The sequence below is a fragment of the Anarhichas minor genome, unplaced genomic scaffold (assembly GCF_050575085.1).
Source record: "Anarhichas minor isolate MPS153535 unplaced genomic scaffold, ASM5057508v1 ptg000062l, whole genome shotgun sequence".
Lineage (NCBI taxonomy): Eukaryota > Metazoa > Chordata > Actinopteri > Perciformes > Anarhichadidae > Anarhichas > Anarhichas minor.
The window spans coordinates 1,922,169-1,942,633 of NW_027466508.1; the positions used below are offsets into that span (position 1 = coordinate 1,922,169).

General features: G+C 43.2%; 1 protein-coding gene across 7 annotated transcripts in view; it reads left to right on the plus strand.

Moving 5' to 3' along the window:
- Positions 1 to 19,075: 19,075 nt before the first annotated feature.
- Positions 19,076 to 20,465, plus strand: part of fto (FTO alpha-ketoglutarate dependent dioxygenase) — a 113,000-nt gene continuing 111,610 nt past the window's right edge. For all 7 annotated transcript variants that reach the window (XM_076078090.1, XM_076078094.1, XM_076078088.1 and 4 more), the window contains exon 1: positions 19,076 to 19,130. In XM_076078090.1, coding sequence (XP_075934205.1) covers positions 19,089 to 19,130 — 42 coding nt within the window. In that variant the 5' untranslated portion in view covers positions 19,076 to 19,088. The remainder of the gene's footprint in view (positions 19,131 to 20,465) is intronic.

A 20,465-nucleotide genomic window follows, 5' to 3' on the forward strand; every position in this document is an offset into this window, starting at 1 on the left:
ACTTGCATTTAGAAAACCAGCAAAAGAAAAATATTTCTCTGGGTAAGTGGCACTGTAAATCCATATCAAGTGTCAAGCACTTTCTCAATTATGTTCAATTACAGAGCAACACATAAATCCTCCAAAATCTCTCTATTACACCAGTTGTGTTCATGTCATGACGTATACGCACTGCTGTGAAAGAGAATTTCCCCGGTCAAGCAAGCCTTTTCTGACCCTCATAGTCTCTCCTCTCAAGTAGGAAATCTATCAGACCACTTGACAAACTGCACTAGTTTACCTCTTTATTACAAGGACCTGACATATCTGAGGGAGCAGAATGAGTGGGAGAAGGAGAGGAGAGAAAGCCCGAGGCTTGTCACTCAGCCGTACCCAGTACTCACTTAATCAAGCAGGCATGTGGCATGGTGTGGCAACTGCCTGTGCATAAGTACATGTCTTGTGGTTTATGCTGGTTTAAGGCAGGATGGATGTGGCACTAGTGGCAGCCTGTCTCAACTTGTTCTTGGTATGTTTGTTTTGACAGTCAGCTAAGACCCCATGGGCAGGGCCTCCTCGCCCCGGCTGATCCAAAAAACATAATACATTTGGTTATCGTGGACAGAAATAGAAGCCACATTATCCTGCAAATACGGAAAGCTGTAGCCCAGAGAAACGAAAAAAGTAATTTAATTTAGTTTTATTTAAAATTATAATTTTTTTTCTGCCCCTGCCTTCTGGCTTTTTTTTTTTTTTTTTTTTTTTTTTTTTAAGAATAGAGTGGAAATACCCACACATAGGCAGTGCAGCCCAGCACACCATATGTAGAGCATTAATCAAATGTTCCTGGGCCTTGCCTTTGGTACCCAATTCACAATGTAACAAATGTTCCTCCAAGCAGCACATCTGTAGAGGATGTCAATAATGGACTTTGAAATGTACACCAATGCCAACACTCGGTAGACAAGAAAAGGGGGCTTTGAAACAGTTCCCATTAGAGGCGCTCGCTGAAAGGAAGACCAGTGGGGTATTGAAAAGATGTCAGTTTCCCAACTTTTTCTATATGTAAATCCACGTTCCCTACGGGTTCCGTTTCTCAGCGAGGTATCTATATATGGAGCCACTTTATTACGGACAAATCCTCTTTAATGTTCTTGTCTGTGGAAGAACAGCTGGAGCGGAGATAAAAATGAGGAAGCAATCTGCACCAGCTGTTGAAGTATTAATACAAAAATTAACTACTGTGTGTTGGTTAATTGCTTTCTGCTTAATGTGCTTTCAAAAGCCTTGATTCCTCTTTTCTGTTACACAATCGCAACTGCGGCGGGATATCAAGAGGCCTGTGAAATTAAAGATTCCATTTAAAGGAGCAGCCCTCCTTCCCCCCCCCCCCCCCCCCGTTCTTCTCACGGCTCAGCGGTCATAATGGACTCATGTGTTGAATAACCAAAATGGTCACATTAGACACCTGCTACTGTGGTCTTGGTAGACACCAATAGGGAACTCTTTTAGACTGCAGCAAACACAAGTGCCGCTCATCCGTCAAGAGCTCGTGCAAACATTTCCATAAGTGAGACTGTAAGTTTATCACACTCCGCTCTGTCCCATTCCAGCAATCACACGCCTACACAACCGGCTGAGTGACGACCAGCGATTTCAAACAGCACAGCTGGTATATTCGCTTTAACTGCCATGCGTTTTATTTGCGTTATTATCTGTTGCCACCTCACTCCTCAGATCCACACTGACTGAGGCCACATGGAAGCAGTTAAGAGCAACGTGTCCCTTTACAGAAAACAAAGAGAATTTTTTTTTTCCCCCTCTTAAGGAGTCACAGCTCTCCTCCTCTGGGGCCCGTACATGCACGGGTCGTGTCTCCAGCACATTTAATTCCATGCTGTAAAAAAATTAATCAGAGCCAGATGAAGTGGGAAGAATTCTAAGACATTATGTTTTATGGATAATTTGAGGTTATTTATGCAGGATAAATAAGAAAATAACGAGCCCCAGACAGCAGTGCAGAGGACACTGGTTGCTGTTTGGACATTCATTCGCTGCAATTAACTCCACTCCAGAGCACTAATCTTTATAAACCCTATAAACCCTATGAACTCTATAAACTATATGTATATATATATATATATATATATATATATAGGATGTATATAGATCAATAGATAGATAGATAGATAGATAGATAGATAGATGAGCTTGACACTGAAAATTGTTTCCATTGTTGTCCATTAGATGGCTTACTTGTACTAAAAACTCCCAGCACGTCGGTGAGGTTGGGGCTCACAGTTCACGATCAGGCCATGGTCGACATCTTCCAGGAAAACAATGCTGGATAAGAGTGCTGTGTGACATTTGAGAGGTCAGAGAGAGGGCTGCCACCGCAAAGCAGGAGCCAAAAGACAAGGATGGGGGCAAGCCAATTTGACACACACTATTGCTCTCCCTTTCCCACACAGACACATTCTAGCACTCACATGTACGGCACTGTGCAGCATGTACACACTGTGTGTATTTGTCAAGGCGTGTACAGTACTGCAATAATCAATGGGGATTCTTAAACACAGAATTTGTTGTTTTATTTGCCAAAGAAATCTGAAAAAGGGAAATCTGTGATTTGTAACTTTTGATTATTATTCTCTTGTATATAAAAAAAGATAAGATAAGAATGTGTGTTTATGTCAGACAAGACCAGAGCAATCCTCTCGGACAAGTAGGGGAAAGTAGAAGAGCAACGCATGGTTGGTAAGGTGGAAAATACACCACCCCCCCAAAAAAAGAAAATCAATTTTGTATGTTAACCCCAGAATGATGATTAAAAAGAGGATAAGAAAGAGAGGAATCATAACCTTATCATACAGCACAAATGTTATGTAGAGATCTCCCCTCCTCCTCTCTGCTTTGATACTGCATGTGTTGCGAACATGGAGTCTGTATCTCTGTTCCAGTGGCACCATCTCAAACTGTCATTAAAGCGCATGTCCTCAGGTGGAAAATGACTTCTGTGGGGGAGCTTCTCCAATGATAACATGGATTTGCTCTAAAATGCGTTGCTTTTCTCGGAGCATCATGAATAAGTAAACATTGATGAAAACCCTTTGCATCTTCACTATCATTCCTAATGCTTTTGCTTTTAAGATGCATATTGAGGCATGCATAAAACATCCTCTTTTCCCACCTCACTGCAGCCGCAATGAATGATGGAGGAAACTCGCGCGCACAAAACCCTCTTCACGGCAAAAAGAAAACAGATGAACAAACAAAACAAGTAAGTCTAAATGTGTCCTAGGCGAGACTCCGAGGCCTAAAATTACATGTTTCTCCCTTACCATTTAGCTGAGCGTGTCTGTATGCATTGCGCTGGCGTCACTAGCGTTTACGTTGGTTGAATGAACTTCATGTGATCTTTTAATTCATCCAATTGTCACTGTTGCCCTGGAAAACAGGGCTGTAATTTTGGCCCCAGCATTGATACGTTTTTCACTTAGCATTGAGAGGATTAAATCAATTATGTTGATTCTGTATTTACTGCTTGCATGCCCACAGTCGTTTGTAATTAGCTTATTGCTTTTGATCTGATGTAATGTGATGAAATGCCTGGAAGCAGCTCTGGGAGCCTGCTTGGCTGGAGCAACTGGGGTGGGCGCCACTTCCAGGCCCCCACTGGAGCCCGTCCGATTGTCCAAGCATGGGGAGAGCAGGGGACCGGGGGGACCGGGGGGACCGGGGCGACTCGGGCGACTCGCGTGAGCAGACGCAGACAGAGAGGCAGGGGGATCGGTGTCAGAGTGGAGGGAGGGACCACCCGCTGAGATGGCCGCATCCTCCAAACCTCATTACCCTCAGAGGCCTTTCCTTCACATGCATGTGTAATTACACCCCGCCCCGCCCCACCCCGCCCCCCACGAAAGCTCCCACAACACCTGATACCTGCAGGTAGAGCGCCACAGGGGGGCTTTTGCAATGATAGGGCTTCCAAGGCCCGAGGGCCCGCTTAAAGTAACTAGCATTCAACTCTGACCACCCACATCAATCAAAGACCCCATAACACAGAAACTGATCATCTGTTTTGAAGAGAAAGAGCTGTTTACTCATGGGAAGCTAATTGTTCTACCTAGCCACTGTTCTGCATCCAAGACTGTACTACAAAGCACAAAGGATGCAGGTCTTGGATTTGAAATAGTCCAATATATTTGGACTTGCCTGAAGGATTGGATGTTGCCTGACTGGGAATCCTTTTAAATTTAATTCTGTCAACCTTCTGGTAAACAGACGGAGGACGTATTTGGCTTTACTAATATAAGAATGAGCTGGACCTCAGTTAGATACAGAGTTTCAAGTGCTTCCCATCTTTCCTCAAAGGGGAACGGCTCCAGCATGACTTCCATTCAAACTACCCCAACGGAACCCCTCCCAGAGCCCCCCTCTACCACCCCCTTCTCTTCCTCTCCCTAACTGGTGAAGCAGGCCCATGGTGCACTGCAGACTGTTCTGTTTATGAAAGAGGTCAGGGTGCCACATATGGCCAGCGCGTTAAAATACACAAGGCTCCTGCCGCGGCTGCTAAAAATGTATTGCGGCTGTCTGTACATGCAGGAATAAAATAAACTCTGAATGTTTCAGCAAGCAGTGCTGAGAATTTAATGATTGAGTATTTGAAACTATGGTCAGATTTGTACATGAAAAAGCAGAAGAAAAAAAAGCACCCGTCTTTAAAAGTCCAAAGATATTGGGTTAGACGTCAGCAATATACAGAGCGTTGTTTGACTTGGCAGGAGGGGACGCGCAGATTTGCCAGGGATAAGTGTGTGTCACACGCCATCTGAGAGGATAGCAGGGCCACAGTAAGCCATAGGAAACTAGCGGTGAAACTAAACACATGCAATGACAGCCACAGGCAGTTGATGTGCGCCAAGGAGTCTTAGCTCCCAAAAGACTGGCCCGAGGGGAGAGAGAGCAGGGCTACTGATAAGTGGAATAAAGAGCGCAAAATATGAATACCTTCCCCTTCAAAGCAAACCATTATGCACCACTACATTTTGATTATTTTCTGTGCGATTCTGGTGCTTATTTCTCTTGGCTGCACGGAGCTCTACTCTGGCTCTGTAACAGATTTGTGGTTCTATGTTTCACCTCTCCAGCAAATAGACTCTGTGCTTAATAAGACAGAAGTTGGAGATTACACTGTAGATTGTGTGGGCATTAAGCTTCTCGTGGGTTTTATGATCTTACGTCTCGCCATCAATTAAGCCTCCTCTGACACCAAAGACAAAATCTCTAACACTGCGCGCTTCTGCAGGCGCCAGTAAATGTGGAGAGAAGGTCAAAAAGGGACCAAGGCATGTCGCTGGGTGTTGTTCTTGTTTTTATGGCAATCGCGCCTTGAGACTGGGCGCAAACACTCTCAGGTTGCAAGTTTGATTCCAGCAACTGCCGAGTCACCCATCACTGAGGCGATTCGGTGAACACCTACCTGCTCCAGCTGGTTGCTGCTTCGAGCCACTGTGGTGAAAACACAAAATTCATATTCCTAATTGCTTTCTGATTTAAGTGCTGTACATTTCATAAAAATAATGAAATCAGCAAAATTCTCCAGACGGCCAAAAAACAAAGGCTCTGATAGGAGGCGCCAGTAAGTGTGAATGCAAGTTCAAGAGGGCATCGCTGGGTGCAGCGCTGGGTGTTGCTCTCCGACGCCCTGTCTTTACGAGTTCAGGCCTGGTTCTGGGTAATCCGCTGTGACCTGCGGCAGGAAGACTGTGTCCACCTCTCAGCTCTGTGATCCTTTCTTACACCTAGCAGTTGTGGGTAATAACCAACCATAATTCCATCTCCTGCTGGGCAATGAAAATCCTCCCCCGCTGCTCTTTGGTTTTTTCCAGTTGCAGGGTCATGCGCTAGCAAAGCATTGTGGGAAGAGAAGGGTGACCGAGGTGGAGGAGGAGGAGGAGGAGGGGGAGGAAAAGTTTAGGGGTGTGGGTTAGTCATAAAAAAAATAAAAGAAAGAATAAAAACATGTGTAATGAGAAAACATGTGGTGTGTAACTATTGGAAGTCATCAACAACAGAAAATAATAATTAAAGTGCAGGATGAAGAAAGAAAAAACTGAAGCTGTCTTTTCGTGGCTGAGAGACCACTGTCATCATGTCTCAGGAATTAGGCAAACATATGCTGGTCTGCTGCTGTTGAAACCGAGGCGCCTCGCTCAGGCTGCGGTTTGGAAACATGAAAGGCTTTGTGGGATGAGCAGGAGGACTGGCCCTAATTCAGGGCCTCATTGCCAGGGAAGCTGGCAGCAAACTCCGATTGTGGGACAGGGAAAGGAATTTGGTTACATATTCCAGCGAGGACCGCAGCTCCAAACAAACCGAAGCAACAGGCTGCTGAGCAAACCATACTGTCCGCATTCAAACCCCCTCTCTTGCTGCTGCTGAGGGACTCATTCCCACCTGACTGAACCCCAGAGGAGGCTGAGGAGGGCGATCTCGGGGAACAGGAATGTAAAAGGTCAGGCCCCAAGCTGAACTTGTAGCCCCGCTGCCTGCTGAGATCCAGTCCATGCTGGGCTAAGGATGCTGGCAGCAAACGCTCCTGTTTGGATGAAGTGTTTGGAAAACAAAGCAGGCTTTGTGCTGTTTTATTGCAGCCAATTAAACTCTTAAACTCAATATCTGTCTTTGAGAGGATGCACAGAGGTCAACCTGAGATGTGCAAGGGAAACAGAGAAGGGGCAACACTTAACAGGTCTCAATTATCCCCACTTCACTGGGTTAAACACAGCATGCTTTCACTGTAACCTGATCGACTCAGCAAATTGGATAAAACCCTTTTGCTTCTATCTTTTCACAGCCGAAGCGATGTAAGTCCATGGGGCAAGCCCATCTTGATTACTTTCCAGAAGAGAGACATTTTCTGGCATTTTCAGACAGCCAGGGATTAGATTAATCATGTCTCCGTTCAGGGTACATATGATTATGGTTGACTGTTTACAAGTTTTCTCAGATGTGCTCCCCATGCCAGGACATGGTGGTAGAGCTCCGAGCCTGAAACTCATTCACGCATGTGGTGGTCTTGTTTTAAACCAAGCTGCACTGAAAAATCATTCATTCTTTGACAGTGGAAAACACAGATGTGAGGCAACATTGGATTTGCACCTCCTTGTTAGCATTTATTTAACTTCTTGGAGTTCCAAGTGGTCGAGGCTTAGTATGGGAAGTATGTGAAAGTGATTTATTGCTGTTCAGTGGCATCTGAGTTGTGTTGATGCAGTCAACGCCAAGCAGGTCAACACACATGTAAAATGAATTACTTTGCATTACGTTTATTTGTCTTTCAAGAGAGGATGTAGAGACACAAGTGTAACTGCCAGTATCATTCCCAACCAGTGGGAGGCAGCACAGACTGGAGGATAAGAGGATTGCCGTGTGCACACTCTTGCATGCATGTGCACACGAAGAGTGAGTCCCCTTGCGTGGTAGAAGGTGACCAGATCACACATCTGGGGTGCAGACCCAAATGGCCGGTGGCGGAGGAGAGGACCAGGATCAGTGGCCAGAGGAGCGGTGACATGTGGCACGCAGAGGGGAGAGCAGACCGCATTCAGTTTCTGTCTGTAATCCTCTGCCCGAGAGAAATGTTTGGTTATGGTTAAAGGCACAGTTGTCCCACATTTTCATCCACTTCTAATTACAACATAGCTGAGGCTCAGTGGCAGCCAGCGTAACTGTTGTTGTTGCTGTTGTTGCTGTTGTTTGTTGACTTTACACAGTTCTCCCCCACAACACACTTGTCACATGCACACGTCCAGACGCATACAATCAACACCAAGCCATTCACACCCGTGTGCAGTTCCACTGCATGTGTGCACACACACAGGAGCATGCGTGTAAAATACACACACATGCTACAGGCAGCTTTTACACACACACACACACACACACACACACACACACACACACACACACACACACACACACACACACACACACACACAATAAACACACATCTTTCCACAAAGTGATCAACATAGTTGAGTGGTAACCATTGGCGAGCCCAATATAGAGACGCAGATCTGTTTGGTGCCACTGGGAGATTAGTACAACCACACTGAAAACCAGAAAACACTATGTAGACATTTTGGTGGAGCGGATATCACAACTTGTATGTGAGAGAAATTCAGCGCGGTGAAAGGACAAGTGAGTCACTTATATGCCACATGCAGACTGTACAATACAAATGAGTTACCACTAACTAATAGGTGCCAGATACGGAGTAACCTAAAGGGTTTAGTGTTATGCTTTAACTATATTACAGCTGCTAAATGTAAAATGAAATACGATCAGTAACATGTAAAAAACAGGAGTACAACAAGCAAAAGACAAAGCAGTTAAAACACATAAACACAAAGATATTGCACATTTGAATTTAAAGTATTATGATTTAAACAACATGAAGATTTCTATAGAAATTAAAGGTTTGTTTTAAAAGGCTGGCTAATTCACGTAACATTTACCTGAAAGATTATATGCGAAAGACAAAGCTATTAGCTAAAATCAACATTGTTTTACTTGCAGTAAATGGAATACACCTAGAAATTGTCTATGTTTATCCGTACACATTTAGATAACACACTCCATGAACAACAAGTGGATGTCTTGATGACGCTGACACTTATCAGGACCAAAGCAACAGCTGCAAGTCTTTCTAAATACATACTGTGCAGAATACGCCACAATTTCTCAGTCTGTAATTTGATGTTTGCAATTAAAAACTCCTGTGCTGCCTCTCAGAGCGCGTAATTTACTGAATCAATGCCTTTAAATCAAGCGTTTCCTTCTATGACAGACTTGTGTCTCCCGGAGGAATTTGCCATTCCAAACCACAGTCTGCGATCCCCACGTTGTTTTCACTCCCAATCACACGCTTTATCTCCAATTGCTGACTAATTACCAAGAGCTAAGGGTTATGGGAAAGGCCCCAAAATGGCAGTCTGATGTTTTTGTGGTTCAGCATTTGGATTGCATGCTTTTCTTTTAATTGTCTGTCGATTTACAGTGTGTGAAACTGGGGTCAGATGTGAGATAGGTCGAAATAGGGACAACTTTTTTACAACAGAGAATGTTAAATTTTGCACAGGCAATGGACATTTACACATACACAATCATGTCTCAAATTGAAGATATAGACTTGTGTTCATATTTATCTGAGTCAACTTTTCTATGTGCGACTAATTTGCAAGACGTACCACTGTGAAATGGAGCCTGGTTAGCGAAGCAAAAGTCAGCCCCGTTAAGCCGTATGTCATCGGCAGCCATGTCATTAAATCATTTACGTGAATGAAATAATGACTGGTTAACAAGCAAAAACTTTTAAAGGAATTTACTAGCAGTTTAACGACATATGGTTTGGGTGTAAAATGTGTGCTCTGTGGGCCAGACTGTACCTTTAGCATAGCTCTTAGACATTATAGTAGAGCGAGTTAACCAATGTGAAAATGTAGCAATGAGACTAAGCAAAGCACACATCAGTTTTTCCCAAGAGTTTGATTCCTGGTTAAGAAATCTTCTGTTTCAGCACTGAACCAAAGAAACACTAAAACTCTCCTTTGAAATCTTAAAAATGAAATTGTCGGCTGGATGATCCTCAAGGCACAGTAGTACCCACTTCTTTAGCGGTGAGGGAAACTCCACCACGAAGTGAGGCATCGCTGCTCGGCCTTATCAATCATATCTTTGCCTCTGTGATCTCAGACGCCGTGGATGAAGTAATCTGAAGACATGCCATGCCTCCGCTGATGTGCATGCGAAACACCTGAGGTGACTGACTCATATAGAGGCACTGTGCGGTGTGACATGTACGATTCTCCGGAGAGAGAAAAAGGGGGCCGCTTAATGCCTCTGTTCATGATGAAGCAGCGAATTATGGAGACAGGGTGTGTCATCTCATTCTCTGCTCCTTTCATCACAATCTCCCCCACTACGTTCAGAGAAAAAGCCCACTGGAGGCCATCAGCCCCGAACCGCAGCCGAGAACATCACACAGAGATCTACCTATGGCCTATTTCAACAGTTCACTATACAGACAACTTATGGATTAAAAGCCGCCGTCTTAAAGATGGAAAGGAAGTCTATGTTGTAGTAGAAGTGCCTGTGTATGTAGCTACAAGTGTGTTTCTGACCGCTCTAACAGGACTGTCACCTGCCGTGCAGCTGTTATTTTGTGCACCAACTGACGACTGACGTGTTGCAGGAACACTCGAACTCTAACAAATTAAACTGGTGTCAACCGCGGCTGCAACCAGAAAAGAACATTTGGAAATATTTGTGCATCATAAACATTAAACATCCTGAATTTAAAACTCCTTACCGTGAATACAAACAAATGAACATATTTATATTGTGAGGTCGAACTGAAATAAGAATTTGAACACTTTTCTGGTCTCTCTTTAGAAACATTAAAATAAGAAAAAAGTTGTATCTCTAATAAAGAAAATAAAGGTTCATGGTAAGAAATCACAGAAATAAATACTGCCATATAGACTTGTTTGCCTTACGTTATGAAGTACTTAAGTAAAAGTATCACGATCATAAATTACAAAGACAACTCAGAAACAGTATAGAGGTCAGCAAAAAGAACATAGTACTTTTCAAGCAATGGTATCGTATTGGATACGATACCATTGAATGTAAAATCTAAATCTGCAATATAAGTAGTAACTATGACTGCCAGATAGATGAAGAAAACTCTGAAAGGTGGTGAGTACAAGTATAAATCAGCACAATGGAAAAACTCAAATAATGAACAGGTACAGAATTGTACTAAAGTACTTGAGTAAATGTACTTTGCCATTCCCATACAGCAAACCTTCTTTTTCACACTTTTTCTGTGTGGCAGTACTCTTATCAGTGAGTTCAGCCTGAAACTTGGCCACCGTCCATTATAACAAAATTGTTGCCTGCTTTTAACATAATTACATTTCTGTTGCTTTGATTCCAGTCCGAAGTAATAAAACACTTCTAACCAAAACCTCAAAATCTATCCACCAGTACAATTAAAGTTAAAAGTGCAGTTGTTTTATGATAAGAGCTGCAGAGTCTGAAGCCACCAAGCCCTACCACCTGCTTCTGATTGGCTAGTGGCATGTTATTTTCCCCTCACACATAACCCAGCATGCACTGGGGTTTATTTATTAGGAATAAAAAAAAAAAAAAAGGAGTCACTAATCTGTGTTCGGTTCAGACAGCGGGCTCCCCCTACACACTCGCTCTCATACACACACATCTGCGTACCAGCTGAGCAGGGAGCCGTCCCACTGTTAGGCTTTCACATATCAAAGAGCCTGGGGTGCTTTGGCACTGCCGGGATAGTTGTCCTTTTTCACAAAAGACAAACAAGCAAAGAGCTTGGGATGCGGTCCAGAGACGCCTTTGACACGCTGTTGAAATGGGGACTTGGCTCTGTGACATGTATGATCTACATGTGTAAAAAAGCTGTGGTGTTTTTGTTTTTTTATAAGACATTGCCAGTTACTTGTCCTCAGCCTACAGCAAGGCAGTCCGCATTGTCCATTAATCTGCTTTAACCATATACCACAAAACAACGTAATTTGCAGAATTGTTCAATGGCGTCAAACTTCGGCTCAAGGCATGCTTTTGTGTGTCAGAGTTGCATGGAAAGTATTACCTCCGGGTGTGTGGTATTGCTGTGATGAATGGTATACAGATTTTCAGAGGACAGGATGTTAGTCTGACACTGTGACATCACCAAAACATCAGCAACTACACACAGTGCAGTGAATCTGTCTCAGAGAGTTGATCAATTGACAGGCATTATGAATTATCCGACAATCCTCACAAACTCCCCGAGGGACTAATGTTCCCAAAACAGCTAATCGTTATTTATCATATTTCAGCAGTGGAATCAGTTATTGATGCTGGTGATAATGAGAACAAGCACGTGGGGAGGGATGATGGAGTTGACGCCAATCCTGGGTGTCTTACAATGACATCCAAGACATAATATTTGACACGTAGAAACAAATCACAGAGGTCCAGTCCATGTACCGCAGCACAAATACAGAACACTATTTTCAGCGAATGGAAACAAGGCCCATTTGGGATCAAAGCATCTAATGGGTTCTGGATAACCAGAAGCTGATGTCAGTTTCTGGCCAAACCAAACAGACATGCAAACACATGTGGCACAGCGTCCAGAAGACTTTCAATACTACTCAGAGAATTATAGCTACATTACATCTAATCCGAGTCCTCCCCCCCCCCCCCCCCCCCCTTCACAAAGCTGGGACATCTCAGTCTGGATAGTTAACTGAATGGAAAAATGACTAGCAGTCTTTAAAAATATGACTTGACCGAGGGTAACTTTGGGCAGTTGAAAGATTTTCATTGCCGAATGAAATCAGTTCATCTATTTTGCGACGATGACGGATAGTTTTCAGGAAATGCCTTTTACACTACATCCCCTCAGGGGAGAGGAAAGAAAAGAAGAGGAACACTGAAAACAAATGACAAGCAAACCCGAAAAAGGAAGAATTTATGTTACACACTTTCTACCAAATATAGTACCCTCAATTTAACCTTTGAGGGTGGGCCGGGGAGAGGAGTGTAAACTGCCCACGTCCCACTATAAACCAGCCTGCCATTCAAACGACTGTACAGTAATTACACGTGAAGGCGGCCTACAAGAGAAGGTCAAAAGCTCTGTGTATATAAGGAAGTTGGGTGTGATTTAAACTTTTCAGCCAGTGTTAAATGTACCTGTCACCATCGGCACGCTCCGTAATGTCAACTCATTTGGAAATGGGGAGAAATGTGCATGGATAAATAAACACGTTTCAGTGTTCATCTCAGTGGTCAGACTGGTGGGTTTGGGTACAGTTTGGGCTGTCAGATGAATTCTTGAGCACATGCCAAATTTTCATCAGCATACACTTTTAACATTTATTAGAAACAAATGGGAATATTAACTCAATTAATGTGTGTGTGTGTGTGTGTGTGTGTGTAGAATCAATGCACCAGTGGAAATAGCATAGAATATGATAGATTTTTATGAACCCAGAAGGAATTTTGATCTGCACATCTGTTATTTTCCTAAAGTACTACCAATATATGTCCTGAGTGTGTACTAATGATCACTGTCATCTGTTCGGCGTATGTGCGTCTTCTGCTAAATTCAGCGACAGGTCACACAACAAGACCTAAACGTGGTAACACTGACTCAAGGGGAAAACATGCACATTAAAGACCAGAGAAGCCCTAATAAAAAAAAACCTCTAATGTAAAACAGTCCCCATCAAAGAGATCCCTCCCCAATATTTGTGAACTCTTACATATACTATTAATGCCATTTCGGCCATTGTTCACTCGGGCTGCGTTTGATCTGCGCGGCTGCTATAACTCTGGGGTAATAAGAGCGCTAATGAGAGGAGTTGGCACTTTATAAACACTGTCAAGAGCAGGTGGAGCGAGGGGTCACACTGGGCCATTGTGTCCACCTCAGCTGGTCCCATTCAGAACGACTTATTTCTCTCAGATCATGGAGTAGTATGACAAATCAGCATATTTCAGTCAGACGTCTTTGTTAAAAGTTAAGTCCGGTGCTGGGTGATTGTATCATGCTGAACAAATGAGCGATTAATCTGCAGCGCGGCGCTGAGCGATAGGGCGCAGGCTTCTCCAGGAAACGGGTCATCTCTGCCTCCACAAAGGATATTCCCTCCTGATGGTGCGCGAGGGCAAGGACACACACATAGGATGTATGCTCCCGTATAGAGTTTTATAACGTCTTTCAGCCTGACATTGTGCGTGAGATTTAAAAAGGGGCTCTTTTGTATGTCAAAAACCTCACTTTTAATAGGTTTCTTATAAAAGTGCTCAGTGATCATGGTATTCAAATCACAGCAATAGCAAAGCGCTTCCTCATTTCGGTGTCTGGAAGTGATCCCAGGCAAGGAGGTGTACCGCATCTTAGACTAAGGCTGCACGCTCTTTCTGTTCGCTAACCAAAGGGCTCTTTCCTGCGGTGCTATACAATCATTTATTGAGGCTTAATCAACATGTATTGAATGGTGTATGTACGTTTTGAGCCATTTTAAAGGCCCCTCTGTGCACTTTAAGCCTCGGCCATGGGGTTGCAAGGTTTTTAACGATATTCCAGCTAAGGGCTAGAGGCAATAAATCACTTCTGTCCCTAAAGAGCTTTCATTGTGGCAAGAAACAAATCTTTTCACTGAGAATTAAAGAAAAGTAGTTATACTAGACAGCAGGTGCTACTCAGGTCTGGCATTTCTATCCCTGCAGGGCTGCAAACTTCAGTTTGAGATGAGTCAAAACAGTCAGAGGTATGATTCTTAGGAAATGTAAAAATAAGGCGACCTGTTTTAACTTGTCAAAGCAGCACTTTGTTCATGGACTACAAAAATACTGGCATAATCCTGCGATCATTCTGAACTATACTGGCAGAAAGCACCAACATCCAAACAAGCTGTAAATAACATATAACATAAAAAGCTGTTAAGCATAAAACTGGAGCGTGATTCAGTCAATATAACTTCTTCTATAGTGATCGGAGTGACCCAAACCATGATGAGAACAAAGATTACTGTGCCTCTGCCATGTTGTGACATGCAGATTTAGTTACTGTAGGTATTATTCATCATACAAAAAGTGCAAAAAGTGTTACAACCCGGTCTCTCTTCCAACTTGTCAAATACAAGTGATTGGTCAGTGCCCCTTGGCTACAGATGCACGGCGCTGTCGACCAACTCCAATTTAAACCCATCTGCGTCATTTTCAGACGCTGACAGCAACTGATGTAGTCAGAGCACGGGACGGGTGGATCAAACAGAAACAGGGCTTTTGTCCAGGAGCACTTGTTCGTGTCCCTTGTAAAATAAAACGTAAATGTTGACATTTTGTCAGGTGAGTGTTGTTAGTCCCATGACTCACTTTAGTCACTAGTCATGTGACTCATTTGACAGTCGGGTTAACATCAACCAGGCTCTTTTTCTAAACCTAAGATTCTGAGTATCTTACGTCACCAGAAAGCTGTTCCATGCAGAACCGCACACATTGAAAGGATTTAGATCCAAAACAACCATATCTGTTATTTTTGATCATTCAGGCATTTATTCACACGACCTGCTGCTAAATACTTACTCGTTTAAAATGCACTATAGCTAAATGGGCTCTTCATTTGTATCATCATGTTTTGTACCATCTGTAAGCGAGCCTGTTGCTGCGTAGAAAAAACAAGGTAATATAATTTACATGTGGTAACACAGATGAAAGAGACCTTTTTGAGACCTTTTGAGACCTTTTTGCACCAGAAATGAATTGCAAAAACCTGGGAGACTTACGAAATTGTCAAAATCGACCCACTTAGCTACAAAGGACTTTTAATCTTCCGCATCACTATTGTAGTGCCACTTTTTATGCCCCGTAGCTAATAGGCCACCGGGTGTGAGCCACGCAGGTACCCTGGTGCTACAAAGAGACCGTACACAGGAGTGATGTGGTGGTGCTTCAAAGAAACAGGGCGAAGGCGGCGGAGTACATGGAATGGAAAAAGTCAGCAAGAAAGGAAAACCCCTTGTCTGAACGAGGACATAATCGTTTGGAGGACCCCAGCACATAACCTAAATAATACATTTCAGGTTTTGATATAACTATTACTGGCTGTGAAGCGCTCTTTGATGTTAATTGAAACCACTGGGCAGCAATCTGCTTTATAGCACTGACAAATAACAGTTTCCTATGGGCTAAGCATTGAAGGTTAGCAAGCGCATACTTGCTCCATATGCCCATTCGATATAAATCAAAATCAAAAAAGAGCTTGTCTTCACTGAGGCACCACAATATGCTGAGGATAATCCCTGGCCGAAGTTGTGGTGAATATGAAATGTTGTTTACAGCTCTTAACAGTACCTTCACCAGAGGTCCCGTGTGGTGCAGGACAAAGCTTGACTGTATGTTTTTTTCAGTTTTCCCAGTAGTACTTCCTCTCTTTTATACAGAAACCGCAGCTTAACTTGATAAACTAGTAATAAAATCTAGGTGACCCAACAGAAATTTCCGCATCGAAAAGATATCATTATTCACAAAGAGGCCTGTCTCTTGTATTTCTGATTTTTCAGGTCATACAATAGTTTGAAGCACGGGGGAGAGATGATTGCAGGGCTGTGGGCTCTGGTTTTAATACAGACACAACACAATGGTCTCTGTCTTCCTTTACTGTGCTTTAGTACGTTCTGGCACCGTGCACTTCTCATCTTTTATTCTTCCCCGGCTTTTTTAGACGCTCATTATATCACAAAAAGGAGCCATGTCAAAGGATCATTCGGATCTGATGCAAAGCACAATAACAGAAAACATACCTCCATCGTGAGCGCAAACACATTGGCCAGACCAGTAGAAATGGCTATATGATGATAGAAGAAGTTCACAGTGATTTTTTTCCCCCTTCCACCATCCCATACGATACCACATTAAAGTGTACAGGGATGACCTTGCCTTGTGCTGAACTCCACAGGTCAGACATGAGAGGAGAGGTTCCTGTTTTAGAGCCTGATTCACTGTAGGACAAATGACAGGCTTTGTTGAAGAAGGTAATTGGCTTGGTCTCCATGTAAAGAACCTGCATTATGATTGTTCACAGAGTCTCATTTCTAACCAGCGGGAGGAGGGGGGGGGGGGGGGGGGGGGGTCCACAAAACTTTCTCCTCTTAGACATGTTCCCCATTACAATGATTGACCGTGAGAACACATGAATGATGGTTTGAAGTGTTGCCTAAAGTAATGATGGATTGTGTTTATGGTTTGAATGGTGTGGTGTGGATTTAAAAAAGGGATTTTAACAGCAAAGAAAATCGAATATTAAAAGCAACAGGTTGTCATTTGGGGAAAAATTATTTTAGTTTTCTTGCTAAGAGTTGCATTAAAGAGGAGATTGACGCTGCTCTAACGGCAGAGAATGGTATACAACTTCACATCTAACTCTCTGAGTGAAAGAAAATCAACGCATTTCCCCAAATGTCGACACATTCCTTCAAAGTAATGAGGTTTTCTGTCTCATGAATTGTATTATGGTTTTTATAAGGTAACTTGTAAATGTATTAAATTGCATTTTTAAAGTAACGCACCGAATTATGATCAAAGCAATTCCCTCTACCCTGCTTTTGAATTGATTCCACGAACCGCTATTACTAAGAACTAAACTTCATGATTCGAATGGTTTATATACTTTATGAAAATTGAATAGGGCCCAATGTGCACACATGATTCTTCAGCCATGTGGGTTGTGAGGACGTTCACACCATCCCACCAATGGGCCACCAGCGATGGAATTAAAAACCAAGCAACTGCGGTGGTTTTTTCGGACAAGGTAAGTGGCCTGTCTGCCAGTAAAGACCCCATACATATGTTCACTGGAAGAGCCCCAGATCTGACAGACTCAGCCAAAAACAGTCAGGCAGAGAAGCCTCTGTTCCTTGAAATGTTATACCATAAAGATGATTGACAGTGGGAATACGTGAATGATGGTTTGACGCACAAAAGGAACATAGTGTAATGATGGATCGGGGTGATGGAGGTTGGATGAAGGCAGATTTTGACATTAGAAGATAAAAAAAAAGAAATTATTTATGACATGATACGATTCTTTCCATGATAGTAGCTCTAAAATTACACTACAGGCTGACATATGTTAATGTGAAAAAAACCAACTATATATCCATGCATATGGATCTAGTTTTCGCAAAATGACTCCAAGGGTATTTTTCAAACATAGACTCCCTTTGGAGGACCAGAACAGAAGAGAGGAAATGTAGGTTATAAATAGGAATCAAAAGAACCCCCCTCCGTTTATTAGTAAGGGATGCCAGAGACACCGACGACTTTGAAAGTGGGAGAGCTTGTGAGCATTTTACAAGACAGGTGAAAGAAACATGTGTGTTAAATCATTGTACCCGGCTAACTTGGGTCAGCTCTACCATAAAAGAAAAGAGATTACAAAGGAAACTAATGAAGACACTGATCAAAGTCTGTAATATGTAGCAGGTGTTTCAGGCCCCTGCAATCCGCCGCTGCACCACCCTCCCACCACCACGGCCACCGCTCCATCCGTGAAACTATTTCACATGTGCTTTGATAGGGAACAATGGACAGAACACATTTCAGCACTATTCAAAACATGTTATGAGGATGAACTCTCGGAGCGTACCTCAACTGCGGGTGATGCATAAAGGCAGCCACATGGGCGCTGATGTGCATTTTACGGTGCACTTTCATGATCAGCAGTGAGTTGAAAAGGGCTGACGTGGTTGAAGCCCACACCGGCAGAAGAGCACCTGGATTTAAGATGCATGTAGGAGTTGAAAGAAATTTGGCGGGAGTTGAACTGGAGCATGTTCAAAGCATGATTTCTATTTTTACACATAGTCTGAGATGAAAGTGGAACTGCTTCTGATTACAAAAAGGGGGAAGCATATGGAATATGTTGAAGACCAGGATATTTTTGAAGAGGAAATTCAGCATTTATCTAAAGGTAAAACTGAAAAAATGTTGATGAACTACAGTAGGCTACTACTACCACCACTACCTCACACAGATATAATAATAACATTAATAATAATAATAAAAGTGTGTAGTAGTAGTTTGAATATCTGTTTCTTTTATTTTTTGTCATGTCACAGCCATTTTAAGGGCTGTACAACTTTAAATCACTGATTTAACAAGTTTCTAAACTTGCCGATGACAATTTGTGAATCTGTACCTGCGCTGCATCTGCGCAGTGCAACCTCTAGAGCGTGCCGAAAGCTGCTTCCGCCGCGAGCACACGTTCACTCTGGGACTTGTAGTTCTCAACGCAACGCTTTTAGAATCCCCTTCAACAATCTCGCCACCAAAAAACATTTTGCACTGAAAATATTCACGACCGGGCTGTGACTGAAATAACGCGGAAGACTGCACGTGCATGTGCCTTTTCTAACATGAGAATTGATATAAATACCATGTAGTCGTGTACTACAACAACCAGGGTCGCCTCTAATGAAAGCGAGGCAGTGTAAACACAAGTCCGGAACATGAAAAGATCGGGTGACAGTGAGGGGGAGAAGAGAAGAAAGGTATTGATAGCGTTTTTCTCCATTAGGTCTGGCATATTTGTTAAGCCCTGTCGCTCGTTGAATATCTAATGCTCCGCGTGTGATGCTGCTGGCTGCCTTTTAACGGCTACAAAGCCGTGAATGTCAGCGCATACCTCACCTTGCCTGTTTTCTTTATTGTGTTTTCCATTTTCTGACCCCCCCCCCCCCAGACTTCCACAATGAAGAATTACAGTTGCATTAAAACGGTGCTTTGTCACCTAAATACACTGCCGAGGAGAAGCTGTAGCACGCGGGATAAACGTCTCGGCACCGCCCCATATCAACTGATAACACGAGATGAATCACAGCTTGTAGGGTGACGTTATTTGTAAGAACATAGTTCAACTCGGAACTATTCTATAGGTTGTAGGAGTTAACATATTATTGATACAAAACAAAAGGGAGCGTTTAAGCCTAATTTGTGATGCCAGTGTAGTCTGGAGAACGAACAATGAATCAGTTATTTGGAGAAGTAACGGAACAGCACAGTAAAACAAATGGTCAAGTTGGTGTGTAGGGTAGTTTAGAGTTGGCAAGGCGCCAGTCCAGCTGCTTCAGGCTTTACAGTGGATACGAGTTGTCGGCTAATGTAGTGATGGCCGTCCTCAAATAATACCCTCTGTGAATATGCCATCTGTAGAACCTGCTAAACTGTACCAGTGAGGTGTGTGCAGGATGAACAGTGATGGGATGCATGCATGTATGTAACCCGTGCTGACCAACTGTTGTGTGTGCTGGTGCGTTAAGCGGTGTTTCGTGCTGACCTGGGCTTATCCGGCCTTTCCACGCTCTAAAGCCTAAAACCCGTAACTTTGTGGTTTTCATTTAAGATCCTAAAGGAAAGGAAGGAAGGGAAGCTCTGGTGTGCAGGCATCCTGGGATGTGTTTCGCCTATGGTCATGGTGTCTGTCTGTGACTCTTCTGTCTGTTCCTCCTCTTATCTCCTGAATTGGATGCCGTCTGCCGTGGCACATATGTTTGGATCATGTCAGACAGCAGTGAAACTATGTAAGACGTGGTTCCTCCTGTTTATGAAAGCAGCCATGGTGGCCAGATGAGCGGCTCAGAGAGAGAACTCATTCCAGCTGGCCCTCAGGCAGTCAGGGAGAACTGCACAGACCTAATGGCTTAGCTTCCTTTCTTTATAGATGAATATAAGGATGAGCGAGAGGAATTTAATTGTAAAGTGACTGCATGACTGTTCGAGAAACCAAGGAAAGAGCTGCATGCATTTTGGCCACTTTTTTTGTATAATATCAGTGGGTGTACAGATAGTATGATAGTAACTAATAACTTGGTTATGCAGTAAGCGTG